Raw genomic sequence first — 18,383 nt, forward strand, 5'->3', positions numbered from 1 at the left:
GAAAACTGTCCCGGTTTAGGGACACCGATCCCGTAGAGGTTTAAAAAGAACGTTGATTCCAGATTTGTTGAAATGCCATGAGCTTCTCGAATCCAATTCATTACATCACCCTCCCTGTCCCTGTTGGGCCTTGAAATGGGAGGTCAGGTGCCTCGAAATGAACATACCTCTTGGTTACTTTGATGCACTACTGATCACTGTGAAGGTCATGCACACAACTATGGCACAGGTAGTGGCATTTTACACATACTAAGACTTAAAAATCTAGTCTGGTAAAAGTAGCACATAGCAGGCCTATACGTAGAAATTGTAAAAATAAATCTTGTAGAAAATGTTGCATATAAATAGGCCTACTTACTGGCCTGCTACACCAGACGCAAAGTACTCTTAGCAGGTAGGCTACTCAACTGTTTTCTTACCCTGTTTTTTTTACATAGACTCCCGATGGTAGGTGCTAGATCCTATGTTAGACTATACTGAACAAAAATATAAACGCAACATGCAACAATTTTAAACATTACAGTTCATATAAGGAAATCAGTCAATTACAATAAATTCATTAGGCCCTAATCTATGGATTTTACATGACTGGGAAAACAGGTATTGTTGGTCACAGATACCGTAAAAAAAAGGTAGGGGCGTGGATCAGAAAACCAGTCAGTATCTGGTGTGACCACCATTTGCCTCAGGTGACATATCTCTTTCGCTTAGAGGTGATCTTCAGGCTGTTGTTTGTGGCTTGTGGAATATTGTCCCACTCAAGTTTCAAGTTTTAATGTCACATGCAGAAGTACAGTGAAATGCCTTTATTGCAAAGTCAAAATCCAACAATGCAAGAATCAGGAACATTGTAATCCTAGAGAAAAAAACATGAGAAATAAGAAAAAATATGAACAACACAATAAGTAAGTAAGCATACTATATACAGGGTCAGTTCCAATACCATATCTACAATGTGCAGGAATACTGGAGTGATGGAGGTAGATATGTATAGCGGTAAGGTGATTAGGCAACAGGATATAAGATAAACAGAGTAGCAGCAGCTTGTATGTGAATGGGTGTGCGTGTGTGTAGAGTCAATATAAATGTATCTGCATATTATGTGTGAGTGAGAAGATGATGGAGTGAGTGTGTGAGTGTGTAGTGCCCGGTGAGTGAGCAGATGGAGTGAGTGTGTGAGTGTGTAGGGCCCTGTGAGTGTGCATAGAGAGAAAAACAAACATAAAAAGGTCAATGAGGATACAAGGTTAACTCAGATAGTCAGTGTAGCTATATTGTTAGCTATTTATCAGTCTTATTGCTTGGGGATAGAAGCTGTTCAAGAGCCTTTTGGTGCCAGACTTGATGCACCGGTACCACTTGCTGTGCGGAAGCAGAGAGAATAGTCTATGGCGTAGGTGGTTGGAGTCTTTAACAATTTTCCGGGCCTTCCTACCACACCGCCTGATATAAATGTCCTAAATGGCAGGGAGCTCAGCCGCAGTGATGTACTGGGCTGTCCGCACCACCCTCTGTAGTGCCATGCAATCAAGGGCGGTGCTATTGCCATCCCAGGCAGTGATGCAGCCAGGCAAAATGCTCTCAGTGGTACAGCTGTATAACCTTTTGAGGATTTGAGGGCACATGCCAAACTGTTTCAATCTCTTGAGGAGGAAGGGGCACTGTCGTGCCTTCTTCACGATGGAACTTGAAGTTGTCTACCTGCTCCACTGCGAGAAATTAACATAAAATTCTCTGGCAACAGCTGTGGTGGATATTCCTGCAGTCAGCATGCCAATTGCACGCTCCCTCAAAACTTGAGACATCTGTGGCATTGTGTTGTGTGTCAAAACGACACATTTTTGAGTGGCATTTTATTGTCCCCAGCATAACATGCACCTGTGTTATGATCATGCTATTTAAAAGTCTTCTTGATAAGCCACACCTGTCAGGTGTATGGATTATCTTGGCAAAGGATAAATGCGCACTAACAGGGATGTAAACAAATGTGTACACAAAGTTTTAGCGAAATTAGCATTTTTTGCAAATTTAGTATTTCTGGGATCTTTTATTTCAGCGCTTATATTTTTGTTCAGTGCATGTTGACAAAGGAATTTGGACCACATGTGGTAAAAAAAAGACAAGAGGGCAATTGAGAAACGATAATTTCCCTGCCTTATCAGGCTGTTTCCACACACCATCACACACATACCAAGACTGTACGTAAGATAGTCAGCAGCAACCACCAATAGTCTACAGAAACTCTATCCACATTCTGCACATATACTGACACTATGCTGGTACTGTCTTCATATTCCCCACTCCCCAGGGAGAGAGTTCCTGTCATTGTGTCAGCCTCCCAGTGGCAGAACCAGGGACATAGGGGTAGGCTGTCAAATTGTGCTGCTTAAGAAGTCACATCTCTGGGTAAGAGTCATAACGAGCCAGGAGGTTTGGTGACAGATAGACAGTAGCAGAGTGGTAACAAGCCTCCATACCACCATCCTGTAAGATTTCCTCTGGAATTTATTACCAGATTCATGAGAGGGTCTTTATGATTTCAATGCTCTCACATGCTGCCCACAGCTGATAGCGTACATATTGGAGTATATAATTAATCCCTAATAGCTTCACAATTGGAATCTTTGGACCATGATCTATATTTACCATGGTCAATTTCAAAAGAATGCCAGCTACAAAGTGTAGGTGGTCTGTGAAATTATGCTCATATACAAATGAGTTCTAATTTGCTCTCATTATACAATGATGAGAAGAAAACCGACATGTGCATGTATGGCACAGACAGAAAGGGAGAGAGAGTGTGCGAGGGAGAGCGTGAGAGAGCAAATGAAAATACAGGGGCTGTCTAATAATATAAGCAGGGTGGATCTCTCAAACAATTTCCTGATGTTCTCTTTCCTCCCAGTTTGTCCTGTTTTCACAGAGCCATGGACCTCACGACAAAATGTTATTGAAGCCACTAACAAAATGTTATTTGACTTTCTTATTAGTCTAAAGGGTTCTACGTTTTCTTCCAAGTGGATTGCTGTCAGACTTTGATTGATTGCCCCGGTGTCCAGATTTGTACGTCAACATAAGACATTCAGAGACAAAATGAGGGTACTATTAATCAACTTTGCCACCTTCAGTCTGTGGCTTCTACCAACGGTAAGCTATTTCACATATTTCACGTGACAAGTGTAGGCAATACTTTTCAGATAAACAGGTGCAATTCAGAGAGTTAAAGTAAAAATGTGTGGCTGTATTTTTTCCATGTGTCTTTTGTAAAATAACAATAGTACTTGGCTCTTTGTGCCCATTCATGCTTTGTCTATTTTGCCTCTGCACATGCAGAGAAGAGCAGTAGGTGCCGTCCATATGTCTGTGGTGTTGCCCAATTGCTTTTGGTGCTGATTTGAGAAGAGGAGTGAGTAAACTGTGAACCTGACCAGTGACCACTTTGATGCACCAAACCTTTCTGAACAGAAATATAAACGCAACATGTGAAGTGTTGGTCCCATAATTCATGCGCTGAAATAAAATATCCCAGAAATGTTCCATAAAAAGCAGATTTCTTTCCAATTTTGTGTACAAATTTGTTCACACCCCTGTTAGTGAACATTTCTCCTTTGCCAACATAATCCATCCAGCTGACAGGTGTGGCATACCAAGAAGCTGATTAAACAGCATGGTCATTACACAGGTGCACTTTGTGCTGGTGACAATAAAAGGCCACTCTAAAATGTCCAGTTTTGACACACAACACAATGCCACAGATGTCTCAAGTTTTGAGGGACCGTGCAATTGCCATGCTGACTGCAGGAATTTCCACCAGAACTGTTGCCAGAGAATGTTAATTTCTCTACCATAAGCCGCATCCAACGTCGTTTTAAAGAATTTTTCAGTACGTCCAACTGGCCTCACAACCGCAGACCACGTGTATGACGTTGTGTGGGCGAGTGGATTGCTGATGTCAACGTTGTGAACAGAGTGCCCCATGGTGGCGGTGGGGTTATGGTATGGGCAGGCATAAGCTACAGACAACGAACACAATTACATTTTATTGATGGCAATTTGAATGCACAGAAATACCATGACAAGTTCCTGAGTCCCGTGTCTTTTATTAAAGTACCTGTGACCAACAGATATCTTTATTCCCAGTCATGTGAAATCCATAAATAAGGGCCTAATTGAATTTATTTCAATTGACTGATTTCCTCATATGAAATGTAAGTCAGTAAAATCTTTGAAATTGTTGCATGTTGCATTTATATTTTTGTTCAGTATAATAAAGCATAAATGTCCTAGATTAAATTCCCATTATATCGCACATCTATCCCTGGGGCAAGAAAACAACTGGATCATATAAATTATCTGAATAATTATTCAGCTGAACATAAAGGGAGTAGTACTTCAGTGCACCTCACACTACCACAAAGCCATAGGTTACAGAGGTCTCAAGATGTTCTCTTACTTAATGGCATTAATTACCCACTGGGCACAGACGTCTAGTTCTAATTTACATTTGGTTGAGTTGTCAACTGATGTGAATTCAATGTGGAATCAACAGAAAATGTCACCATGTCATGTGATTTAGGTTAAAAGTTGGGTGCAAAAAATATGAAATTACCTTACGTTGATAGCTTTTCTCAAATCCAATCAGTTTCCCACGTTGATTCAACGTCATCACATTGAATTTCTTTGCTGGAATGAAGTGGAAACAACGATTCAACCAGTTTTTGCTCAGTAATGACACTTTTTCCACATTTAGAAAAATTCATTACCTGTTATGAATGCACTGAATAAATCAGTAATTCATTCAAAGAATTCCCACTAAGGTTGAAGAACACCCATTCTTATTGAACTGGGATTATTTTCTAGACAGACTGAATTCATGCAACCAACCTATAGGCTATAATGCATTTTTGCTTAGAGTCAACACCTTTCTATTCATGCACTAATAATCACTGGAAATATATTATTTAATGGGCCTCTTCAGTCGCAAATTAGCATTTGATGGAACTCTATATGGTTTGCCTGTAAACATCATCCTAAGGGTTGACAGCTGTGTCTGGTTAAACTGATCATTTGCTCAGCATACACAATCTGGAGAATCATACGGTTCATTTATTGCTCACTGTAGTTTGTCGAACACATTTATCATAGTGCGGCAACTCAGGTTGAGTGCTTCACTCAGGCGCACATCACAATACCTAAGCTTAAACAGCAGCACCATTTTGGTTAGATATTCCTTTCACAGAAGCTGATGGCCATAAGCAGCGTCTCAAACACAACTTTTTTCCACACTTCAGAGTTCCCCAGCATCATTCTCATGTATGATGATCATGTGAGTACAGTAATGATTATTTCCCAAGCTAGACAATAAAGCAGTGAGAACCAGGTGTGTCATCTTTCACGGTCATCCCCATTACCATGAGCTGAGATTCCCCATGTAAGGTTGTCTTCTAACCCAGCCATGGCCTGGCATACAGACACCCTGACACAGAGCCACGGGCATGGCTGACACATCACCCTGCTAGTGGAGGAGATGAATGCAGTGGCTCAGAGTTCATTAGCCTGCTGAGGGTTCTGTAACGGAACTTTTGTTTGACAGTGGATTACAGCCAGGAGAGTAGTTATAAGAAGGCATGTGTCACGATCGTTGAAATGAATGGACCAAGGCGCAGCGTACTTAGAGTTCCACATGTTTAATAAATATGAAACTCACCAAAAACAATACAGAAGAAAACGAAACGTGACGTTCTGGGCTGCTCACAGGCAACTACACAAAAACAAGATCCCACAAACAACAGGTGGGAAAAAGGCTGCCTAAATATGATCCCCAATCAGAGACAACGATAGACAGCTGCCTCTGATTGGGAACCATACCAGGCCAACAAAGAAATAGAAAACATAGATTGCCCACCCTAGTCACACCCTGACCTAACCAAATAGAGAATTAAAAGGATCTCTAAGGTCAGGGCGTGACAGCATGCAGGGAGGGGAAATGTAGTTATAAGTATACTGTACATTGATGATGTGTAGGCTAACATACAGTGAGATGTATCAGGGTATATAGCAAGAATATATCAAATTAGCAATGAATGGATAGGATTGGGAATATGCTATGCTGTATGGTATAATCCCGTGGGCTTGGTATACAGTACAATGTAGTAAACTTTACAACCCACTGTTGTGCATACAAACAATTCACTGCATCTGCAATAACATCTGCAAATCTGTGTACATGGCCAACTCTGATTTGATTTGAAATATTGGATTGATAAAAATCAAAAAACACTGATGGGTTTATTAACATTTCTGTCTTTTTAAGGAACACGTTGACAGGTGGTCGGCTTTCTAGCTCAGTGAGAGTCCTTATAAAGTTCCATCCAAAGATAATTGAGGAAGAACACTATTCCCTTTCTATTTTTAAATATTTATAAAAAAATGTACCCCCTTTTCATGGTATCCAATTGGTAGTTACAGTCTTGTCCCATCGCTGCAACTCCCGTATGAACTCAGGAGATGCGAAAGTCGAGAACCGTGCGTCCTCCGAAACACAACCCAACCAAGCTAGCACAGCTAGTGCTTCTTGACACAATGCCCACTTAACCCGGAAGCCAGCCGCACCAATGTGTCGGAGGAAACACCGTACACCTGGCGACCGTGTCAGCGTGCACTGCGCCCGGCCCACCACAGGAGTCACTAGTGCGCGATGGGACAAGGACATCCCTGCCGGCCAAACCCCCCCTAACCCGAACGACACTGGGCCAATTGTGCACCGCCCCATGAATCTCTTGGTCGCGGCTGGCTGCGACAGAGCCTGGACTCGAACCCAGAATCTCTAGTGGCACAGCTAGCACTGCGATGCAGTGCCTTAGACCACCGCGCCACTCGGGAGGCCCTTCCCTTTCTATTTTAGCCTGAAAATGAATGAGGTCGACCTTTGCCAGTTCCAGTTTGAAGAAAATTGACAGATTATGCCATGGCCATGGGTTTCTATGTTTCTTATTATAAATTCACTGTAATGTCCAGAGCTGTCAACTGACATGGAAATGTCATGTACACGTTGTCTATTTATAATCTACATATAATACCAAGACTTTGGATGATTCATATCCACTATACAACTAGAAATATACCATATCACCAAAATCTTCCAAAATGGAGATATATGGTTATTCGGTTGAAGGGTTCAAGACAGATGGTTACAGCAGAGGACATGGAGCCTAGCTGACTTCACACTCAGCTGTGTCTGACAGTCACCGTTAACAAGGGTGCAGCTTACTGCAGCAGAGTCTATAATCTAATGTTATACACAACCAACCAATTAAACACTCCTGGACTACAATGGCTCGGGCCATGAACAAAGAGACTGCATCCAATGTTTTTTCGAGTGGATAATGGACCGATGAGATGAACCATCTTTTCATACATTTTCATGAGCTCATGACATCATCCCATCATTTTTATCATGTCTTTGTCAATTCCCCATTAACGCTCATGTACTCTTAATTGTAGTTTTAGGATTATGTGCACACTGATCAGTAGATTTCTACCTAATGTACTTGATCAAGGTTATATCCATATAAAGCCTCCAGGCACGTGAAGATTGACAACAATTCGTTAGAGACAGAGAGAGAGAGACACAGACTGACAGAGAAATAAAAAAAATACTAAATGTATCCTTCATTCATGTGTTCACAGGTGCAAAAGGAGGATGCTGTGAAGACCTTGGACTATCTGAACCTCAGCCCATTTGACTCCCTCTCACAGCCCTCTCCCTATGACATAAGAAGGTTAGGGGAAGATGGAAACATTGGCGCTGCAATGAAAGTCAAACACCTTTCCAAAGACTTCCAGATCGTATCCACCAAGACTAAGCCCCCAAACTATAGCTCTCTGGGCCCACATGGCTGGTCACAGAACCTCTCCCTACCCCTGGATCAGTCACAGTTACGCTCCAAACCCAAGATTCCCATGAAAGCACCTATCAAAGCTAAGAAGACCTTTGGCTGGGGAAACTTCTACCTCAACATCAAAACCACCAAGTTCAGCCTGCTGGTGACAAGTAAGATAGTGGACCACATCAACGGCACCTTCAGTGTGTACTTCCATCACAATTCGTCCCATCTGGGGAATATCTCAATGAGCATCGTTCCTCCCTCCAAAGCCGTGGAATGGGAGGATGTGGGAAGCCCGGAGCTCCAGTTCCGTAATCAGCCACAGTCTACCATCAATGCGCACCTGCAAGAGATGAAGGCCCTCAACTGCAGGGTGGAGTACCAGAGGACCAACAGGGCCAAGAAGACCAAACCCTGCCTCTATGACCCCTCCCAGAACTGCTACTCAGAACACACTCAGTCTCACGCCGCCTGGATCTGTGCCAAACCCTTCAAGGTCTTCTGTATATTCATCTCTTTTCTCAGCACCGACTACAAACTGGTGCAGAAGGTCTGTCCAGACTACAACTTCTAGGCGGATCTCCAGCAATTTGGACGACGAGGATAGTCGATGAACTAGAAAGGTTGTTACGGCATGTTTTTCTACATCTCCTATCCCAGTGGAGAAAGGGGCTTGCGCTGAACGGCAAGGATGGATGGACCCACACCAACATTCAGGCCTCACACAGACATTCAGATGGAGAGATTTGTGTTTAGTAGAATGGAAGTCAGCAGCATATGGACAATAACCTAAAAATTAAAAAAACGCCACTGAAGGGTAGAAGACAGAAGATCAAGTAGGATAATAGTAAGATTATTTTGTAAACTATTTGTGGTAAAATATTGACTTGGGGGGAGTGATGCCCTATGTGCATGCCAATTTCAGCACAATCCCTGCTTTTGTTACCTGTGGTTATGTATGGGGAAATGTTCTGCTTATTTGTCACACGGTGCCCATACTGCTTACATGAACATTTTCACTATTAGTTTGGGGGTATCCTAACGCAACCAAGGCAAGGTACCTGGATGTTGATTATTGAGTTTGGTCATACTGTATGATTCACATACGAAATCTACATTTGATTTAATTTTACAAGCAGATATGAAATGATGTGTGATGGAAAGTAAAATGTAGATTTGAAATGCATATTAAAATGAGTCGTTGTTTTGCTTGATGTGTTATTGAGTTCATACATCACACACTACGTTTCATAATGAGTTGGGACAACAACATTAGTAAGGAAAACTAACTCTACTGTACAGAAATTAAGCACCTGTTCTGGACTGAAGCAATGATCTGGAATTTAATTTGTGAATTAGTGCTCAATTCGCATGCGTCCCGTCAATATTTCACTATCTCATTATCGGCGCTTCAAGACATGCTCTCTCTATCTCTGCCACAAATAGTGTTGGTGAGTGAGTATGTCCTGTGTTACCTGCTATTACAACGTGTGAAGTGTTTTTTAACCAGCCGACAATGTGCAAGTTTATAGATACTACTAGGATAATACATGTCGCTGTCTTTCACAGTTTTTGAATAGGCATATTGCACCTAAAAGGTTGTCATATCTTTTGGCAGATGCATGGTTATGACTTTTCTTGATTTGTAAATGATTTGGTAAAAATAGGTCAGTATGTTGCCTTGAATGATTAATCTGAGGATTAAACCCTAAATGATTCATCTGAGATTTGGCTGTTGGACTATAGAAATGGTCTTTATGGCGTGTATCACCATTACTATATTGACTGCAGAGACTTTGCTATTTAGACAGGTTTATTCTACCATTTTAAATCAAACATTATTTAGAAAAATGCTAATTGAACATCCCTCTGGCCAAAGTAACAGATGTTGCATAATATCATGCAGCAAGGGTTTGGCCTTCAGTAAACAAACAAACCTTGATTACTTTGTATCTCTCCCGCGTGTGCACAGTAATCTATTATTTTTTACTTAGCAGTGGGGCGAGAGGGGCAGCTTCTCCTGCAGGTGTCCCAGTGTGCTTTAGCCAGTGTGGAGCTATGGACAGGCCAGGACAGCCTAGCCAGGACAGCCTAGTATCCAGAGATACACAAAGAGATGGAGATAGGGAGAAACAGAAACATACCCAGAGAAAGGAAGGTCGGAGAAAATGTGACTGATTGGTTGGGTGACCAATGCTGGTCTGTTAAAACCAATGTTGATGTTTTATTGAGAAGTTATACATGATCAGATTATTTATTAATTGCTCATCCTAAATTTAAGGAGTTCCCTCATCTTTACTTGAAAGTCATTCACATTGAAGTAGGAGAGGAAATGGGAGAAATTCAAATGTGCAGATGCTGTTACTCATTCAACACCGTAGCCCAACAGAGACTTTGAAAATAGTCAAAACTGTCAAAAGCTTCCATTGGATTGCATGATTGATCCCATCATATATCCATTCTCTCAGGTTCTCTAAGAAAGTGGAGGAGGAATGAGTTGGATGGGAGAATGATATACCCTCAAGTAGCAAAGACTCCTCAGTCACAGTGAAGTGTCATTGAAATACCACTGACGTGTGACTGAAAGATCCCTACACACTGACAGTTTTAGGTAACACTAGAGATAGACCGGGAGGGAGAGAAAGATGCTATTCTCTATTCTCCCTCCCTGAGCAGCAGTTGTTTCTCTCTCGGATGTCTGTGTAAGCGACGTCAGATACACTGATATGATGCATCACATGGGAAGTCAACCCCAGAATGATTTTGCCAATGCAACATGAATCTTCATCTATTTGTTGTCCTGGGTTTTTCTATCAATGTGATTCTACATAAGATAACTACTCGTGTATATTATTTGTCTCCTCTGTTATAACATTATAATAAAAACACCATTTAGCAGACGCTTTTATCCAAAGTGGCTTACAGTCATGCGTGCATACATTTGATGCCAAGTGAGGGTTTTCAATCAATAGAAGTTGAATGCTAGCCTGAAATCCAGAACCTGTTTCGCTATCTCCGTGTCAGGCCAATCTCAATTTGGGTAGTAATTATCTTTCCATAATTAGTCAAATAAATCATTTGACCATGTCTGTTTGACTTGTTAGAACTTCTGCAGTCAAGCTGCTCTGGAGGCTTAAGGCTCTTGTCCGAACAACAAGAACTCAGAGAAATACACTGAACAACGGTAACTGGGATTGTTAATCTTGAATGGATAGTAACTGAGTATGATCATTAAATATGCACTGGTCTGTCATGAAGGTCACTACAGTCAATTTCACTATTGTCTTTTAACTTTCCACAAAAACCTTGCTCTATATTCAACGCAAATCTCAAGGTTAGTCATGCCACACCGGCCATAATAATTATTCTACCTCTGAGTTACAATTTTGCTACACTGTCAGTACATGTAATGGTCATAGTGTATGTACCCTGATCTTAACCTGTCAGAATGGACGGCACCTGTCTGGTTCCTCTTCAGGTTTCATCCTACCTTTGATCGTTACAGTAGATACACTTTGATAGATTGATTGATTTATACAGCCTCATATCATTGCTGAAACGTTTCCCTGTGCTGTCTTAGGTCCTATGGTCGTGCAGAGGTGGAAGACAAGACTGAGGTGCTCTGTCAGAAGCGGGCGCTGCCTGCCTTCGACCTGGATCCAGCCCTACTCAGGCTCGCCCGCTAACTTTGCTGCCTGATAGATAGACCTGCCCGATGGTGTCACGCCCTGACCTTAGAGAGCCTTTTTATGTCTCTATTTGGTTTGGTCAGGGTGTGATTTGGGTGGGCATTCTATGTTTTTTATTTCTTTGATTTGTGTTTCTATGTTTTGGCCGGGTATGGTTCTCAATCAGGGACAGCTGTCTATCGTTGTCTCTGATTGGGAATCATACTTAGGCAGCATGTTTTGCCACCTTAGGTTGTGGGATGTTGTTTTTTGTTAGCTCTGTGTAGCCTTCAAAATGTGACGTTCGTTGTTCTTTTGTTGTTTTGTTTGGTGTTCGGTTTTAATAAAGAAGCATGAACACGTACCACGCTGCTCCTTCCGACGAGCATTACAGATGGACTTGCCTGGTGGACCTGCCCGATGGAGGACAGTCAGTCCCCTTTTACTGATTTTAGATTGGTTCAATGAAAACAACTTTCTTTATTCAGATGGGTCTCGTGTTTTTTGGTTTCACCTTTATTTAACCAGGTAGGCCAGTTGAGAACAAGTTCTCATTTACAACCTCGACCTGGCCAAGATGCGACAAAAACAACACAGAGTTACACATAAACAAACGTACAGTCAATAACACAATAGAAAAATCTATGTACACTGTGTGCAAATGTAGAAGAGTAGGGAGGTAAGGCAATAAATAGGCCATAGAGGCGAAATAATTACAAGTTAGCATTAACACTGGAGTGATAGATGCTCAGATGATGATGTGCAAGTAGAGATACTGGGGTGCAAAAGAGCAAAAAATAAATAAATAACAATATGGGGATGAGTTAGTTGGGTCTGCTATTTTTAGATTTCCCTGAAATGTTGCATATCGGGGGGCTATTTAATGCTAATGCAGAACGCCCCAGGATGTTTTTGTGCTGGTCAAGGGCAGACAAGTCTGGGGTGAACCAAGGGCTATATCTGTTCTTAGTTCTACATTTTTTGAATGGGGCATGCTTATTTAAGATGGTGAGGAAAGCACTTTTAAAGAGTAACCAGGCATCCTCTACTGACGGGATGAGGTCAATATCCTTCCAGAATACCCAGGCCAGGTATATTTAGAAAGGCCTGCTCGCTGAAGTGTTTTTGGAAGTGTTTGACAGTGATGAGAACTGGTCGTTTGACCGCGGACCCATTACGAACGCAGGCAATGAGGCAGTGATCGCTGAGATCCTGGTTGAAGACACCAGAGGTGTAATTTAGAGGGGAAGTTGTTAAAACCTTATTTAAAGGATAGATTTTGACTGACTTAAATGTAATCTTGAACTCATCTTTATCCTTGATTAAGGCAAGCCCAGAGTAATATCTTCATGTTTGAAAAACTTGGTCTTATAGCCCTTGCAAGTCTCTGCATTGCATTCACCTTAACGGGGGAGGTTCTTGTTTGCTGCTGGGTAGGGCAGCCAGCAACGAAGACTGGTAGTGAGAGGGAATTTGTGGAACCAGATAGAATAGTGTGGTTTCTAGGAATGCGAACCATATTCCCTGCTTTTGAAGCAGTATCACGTGTGGTTCTCTGGACCATGTGTAGGTTATTATACTCCTGTGTGCAATGAATTTGCATGCTTGTACAATTGCGTTTTATTGACCTAGGCTCAGTTTGCGGTGAAGTAGTAATAGTAGAACCTTAGATGTTCAGTTCTCCTTAACTGTATATCTCACTAGTGTGTAATGTTACTTTTTAGCGTATTATCTATTACACCTAACAGCCTGTGTGCCTTACAACTTCGGGTCATTGGAGAACTCCTGATTGGGTTACAGAGACTGCAGGAATTTAGTAGGTCGCTGAGCATTTCATGCAGGCTGTCTTATGCAAATGTGTAGTTAATGAGATCATTGTTTGCTATATCTGTGTTGAGTTTGTGTACCATCCTTTGACGCTGGACTGTACAGGTCAAAGAAATGTGGTGGCAGCTTCAAGCTACTCTGTTCCAGTACTTTCCCCACCTCTCATGTGGTCTAGCCAGCTTTATTACAATACTAATTTACTACAAATGTTGTTTTGTGAAGAGTTGTTTTATTAACTTTAAGGCATGGCTGAGTCAAATAAGAATCCTGACTTAATGAAGTGGTGATATGGGGACAATGATGTAGGCTGTGTGTAGCAGTTATGCCATGGTTTGGCTTGGAAAGTTTTTTCGCCTGGTCACATACAGCTGATGTGTTGTGCATTGAAGTCCACAAAGGATGGGAAAAGGTGAAAGGAGGAGAGTGCATAGAGGCGAGAAGGAATATAACGTGATGTTTCCGAGTGATCAGTGGCGTATTCATTCCGCCGAATCTGTTGAAAAACATTTCTTAATCGGAAGCAAACGAAACAGGGATAAAAATGCCTGAATTTGCCCAAAATAAACTCTTGTTTGCAACTGTTGGACTAATGATTGCAAGGCGGTATTGAATGTGTCACTGTCTCCTGACCTGTATGCACCTACGTTGTAAACTTTCATTCATAGTCTAGGCTAGGTTGTAGCAACCTCATGATGGGTGTAGGGAAAATTTGAGTATCATGTAGTAGCCTAAACCTATCGATGTTACATTGAACTGGGTGAATGGAATATGAATGCCAGTCATCCAATATGCTGTAATAGAAATAGCTCATGATTTTATTTGTTGTCCTCCCTCATAATACACAGCACTGAACCACACTGATGCTATTACTTTTTATTGTCCTAGGCTACTTGGCTAAAACGCTTGCTCACTAGCGTAACTTCCTTTCATGGGCAACGATGAGCCAACTAGCTAACATTAGCCTTAAGTATTAAGTAAAACCAGTAAAGCCGCCAGAGTTCAATCCCTATCTCCATCCATGGCTAATTTAGATAAGGGACCATTTTAGCTAGCTATCTATCCACCGGAGGACAACAACACAACGAGATGCAACAATTCAAGTTCTGTCAATGATTTTTAGTATTTAAATGTGAAGTCAAATCCCAACTGGCTTCCCTTGGTGCACTAGGACCATTCACAGCTGAGCTAGCTCAGTTTAGCTCAACGCTGATTGGCTATTATTGTATACTTTTTTAATTAAGGGAGGCCAATTGCTCGCTGGCTTTCCTTGCATTCAATGCTACGGGTGGCAACAATGTCCTACTCTTTTTGACCAGACAGCATCAGATAGATGGGCTACACATACAGAGACAAAAGGGCGTTGTTTCGCTCGCGCGGATGCTTTCTCCGGTGAGATATCTTCAGCCTCTTGTGAATTGAAGGAAAATTATAAAACGCAGAAACGACATATTTTATATGTTGTGTGTCTAGTTAGTTTGTCTGTTTCTATGTTTGGCCTAATATGGTTCTCAATCAGAGGCAGATGTTTTGTGTTGTCTCTGATTGGGAATCATATATAGGTGGCTTGTTTTGTGTTGGGGTTTGTGGGTGGTTGTTTTACTGATTTCTGGTAACACTACATTTTAAGGGGTCCATATTACAGTGTAATTACATGTGTAATTACACTAACAGGTATTGTAGTTAATTGTAGTAACTCAATGTTATGCTAATAACATGTAACTTGGTGGTAATTACAGTCTGTATTTACAGAAGTGTAACAACAAACGCTTCTTTACCATGCTTGTTACAAATGGGCAAGTTTTCACTAAATTCACAAATTTAGGGTTTAGTTTCTTCTCAGCTGCATCCAATTCAGTAACAACTGTCGCTTGGTTGTAATCTCTTGTGGACAGGTGCGCTGGGTGTCAGAGATTACAAAGGTTGTAGGCTCAATAGGCTTTAATTACCTACCTGTGAATGCACACTTCCAAATCTTCACTCAATGTTGTTGCGAGCACTTGCCTCCCAAAAGTATACTATCTGGGTTAACTTGGTTGAGTTTACAAAAACAGATCAGATATACTGTAGGTCAACCTCACTGACTGGGGTCTACTATACGGCTGTCATCCCAGATTATAATAAAAAAATATTGTGTGACGTTACTCATTATGACAACCTGAACCTCCCTGCCATCCAAGTGAGAGGACACACACACAAGTACACCAAAGTACATGTAATATCTGCATAACTTTAATTTAATCACTAGGTGTTACACAGGATTTAGATACTTAAAATAAAGTCTATCTTGAGGTGTACTTAATTGTAATTATTGTGTACCTCCAAAGTCGGTTACCCATTCTGACAATTTAATCGTCATCTTCTGAAAGCGCCATCCAAGTGAGAAGATAAACACACTAATACACCACAGAGTACATACTGTATCTGCATAAGTACAAGGTTGTCGCTACTTATTACACAGGATTTAACTATTTAAAGTGAACCCCTATGTTTGGGTAGCCACAAAACTACCTCCATAATTCCATTCATTTTTTAAAACTGGTCTGGTTACCTTCAGATGAGTCTTCTTACCTTTCTGGGGGTCATAGAGCAAAACGGAGAACACCATTGTGTTTGTGAGAATCTCCCCTTTGTAGCCTACATAGCTAATTTAGAAAAATGGGATTGTGTTTTTCTTCCATTTTTAACATTTACAAGTAACAATGGAAATCGCCAACTCTGTCTCTGACTCTGACTCTGTCTTCATCTGTTTTTTTCTTGTAAGCCTTTTATCAAGGCACAAGGCGAGTGTAACGCTCGTCGTTAGGTGGAAGAGAGGAGGACCAAAGCGCAGCGTGGTACGTTTCCATATTTTTTGGAAACACTTAACAACACGAACAAAACAATAAACAGAAAATGAAACTAACGACACTACAGACCTGAACATGTGAACATACAGACAATGAAGAACGCAATGAACAGGAACAATCACCCACAAACAAACAGTGAGAACAGCCTACCTAAATATGGTTCCCAATCAGAGGAAACGTAAAACACCTGCCCCTGATTGAGAACCATATCAGGCTAGTTGACAACCCTAAACCAAACATAGAAACAAATAATATAGAATGCCCACCCAGCTCACGTCCTGACCAACTAAACAAGACTGAACAAAGGAAATAAGGTCAGGAACGTGACAGCGAGACCCAAATGCAGACACAGGAGGCAGATGGTTGGAGTTACAATGTTTATTAATCCAAAGGGGTAGGCAAGAGAATGGTCGTGGACAGGTAAAAAGGTCAAAACCAGATCAGAGTCCAAGAGGTACAGAGTGGCAGACAGGCACGTGGTCAAGGCAGGCAGAATGGTCAGGCAGGCGGGTACAAAGTCCAGAAACAGGCAAGGGTCAAAACCAGGAGGACTAGAAAAAGGAGAACGCAAAAAGCAGGAGAATAGGAAAAACGCTGGTTGACTTGGAAACATACAAGACGAACTTGTACAGAGAGACAGGAAACACAGGGATAAATACATTCGGGAAAATAAGCGACACCTGAAGGGGGTGGAGACAATCACAAGGTTAAACAGATCAGGGCATGACACATTTTCTCATCCTGGAGTCTGAGACCTTTGGTAGAGAAAAATGATGTATGACAATTAGCATAGACACTACATTACCCCTAGTTATCATCATCATGATTTTTATAGTTATTTTTATAGTTACATATACAGTGTAACTAGCTAGGCCTAGCTAGCTTCCTAGCTAGTTGTGTTATTCAGCTGGCAATAATAGTGCTTGCTAACACTAATAAGTTAGCTAGTGTTTAGCTACATTGAAAAGGAACTAACGTTAGTCATTGTGTGTTGACACAAGTGGCTAGCTAATTGGCTAGCTAATATGCTGGGTATTTTTGGTATTTTATTAGGATCCCCATCAGCTGTTGCAAAAGCAGTAGCTACTCTTCCTGGGGTCCACACAAAACATTAAACATGACATAATACAGAACATTAATAGACAAGAACAGCTCAAGGACAGAACTACATACATGTTTTAAAAAGGCACACATAGCCTATATATCAATGCATACATTCAAATATCTAGGTCAAATAGGGGAGAGGCGTTGTGCCGTGAGGTGTTGCTTTATCTGTTTTTTTTAACCAGGGTTTGCTGTTTATTTGAGCAATATGAGATGGAACAGAGTTCCATGCAACAATGGCTCTATATAATACTGTATGCTTGAATTTGTTCTGGATTTGGGGACTGTGAAAAGACCCCTGGTGTCACGAGCGTCGTAATCACATTCTGACCAAAGCGCAGCGTGATATGGGTTCCACATGTTTATTTAAAGAAACACACAAAAACAATAAAGAATCAACCACACGTGAAGCTATGGAGTGCTCACAGGCAACTACACATAAACAAAATCCCACAAAACATAGTGAGGAAATGGCTGCCTAAATATGATCCCCAAACAGAGACAGCGATAAACAGCTGCATCTGATTGGGAACCATACCAGGCCAACATAGAATTAAACAACCTAGATTAATAAATAAATAAAAAGGCTCTCTATGGTCAGGGCGTGACACCTGGTGTGATAAGGTGCGTCTCGGTGAGAGGTGTAGGAGTCAGGCGCAGGAGAGCAGGGATACTGAGAAGCGTGTTTAATATAATAATTATATATATATATATAGTCCACCAATACAAAATTGGCACAGATCCCTCTATATAAGGTCTCACAGTTCATAGAGCAGATCAGTGAAAACAAAACCGAAACTCGTGCCAAACGCACGGAGGAACAAACTCAGTTCCGAAAATAAACTACACGTGCGTAAATACGAGAACAAGAAATATCAACGATAAAMGAGCGCAAAACCCCCACAAGCTTAATCCCGCACGAAATAAGGCAGGAAACAAGTGCCCTATATACACACAGAAATAAACGCAATTGAAACCAGGTGTGAAAATGAACACAGACAAAAAAAACAGAAAAGGAAAAAGGGATCGGTGGCGGCTAGTAAACCGGCGAC

At 41.4% G+C, this 18,383-nt stretch overlaps 1 protein-coding gene across 1 annotated transcript; it reads left to right on the top strand.

Moving 5' to 3' along the window:
- The first annotated feature begins 2,919 nt into the window (after positions 1-2,919).
- On the top strand, positions 2,920-9,076 carry LOC111976874 (neurexophilin-2-like). The gene is made up of 2 exons (XM_070448179.1): positions 2,920-3,147; positions 7,690-9,076. Exons 1-2 carry the CDS (start codon positions 3,094-3,096, stop codon positions 8,458-8,460), a joined length of 825 nt encoding a protein of 274 aa, XP_070304280.1. The 5' UTR covers positions 2,920-3,093; the 3' UTR covers positions 8,461-9,076.
- Positions 9,077-18,383: the final 9,307 nt, after the last annotated feature.

The sequence above is a fragment of the Salvelinus sp. IW2-2015 genome, linkage group LG17 (assembly GCF_002910315.2).
Source record: "Salvelinus sp. IW2-2015 linkage group LG17, ASM291031v2, whole genome shotgun sequence".
Classification (NCBI taxonomy): Eukaryota; Metazoa; Chordata; class Actinopteri; order Salmoniformes; family Salmonidae; genus Salvelinus; species Salvelinus sp. IW2-2015.

What these genes read in the sequence shown, in the direction of transcription:
- LOC111976874 (XM_070448179.1), top strand. Translation starts at nt 3,094, where the DNA reads ATGAGGGTACTATTAATCAACTTTGCCACCTTCAGTCTGTGGCTTCTA. An exon ending in GTCTGTGGCTTCTACCAACG is followed by an intron (nt 3,148 to 7,689) that starts GTAAGCTATTTC and finishes ATGTGTTCACAG; the next exon opens with GTGCAAAAGGAGGATGCTGT.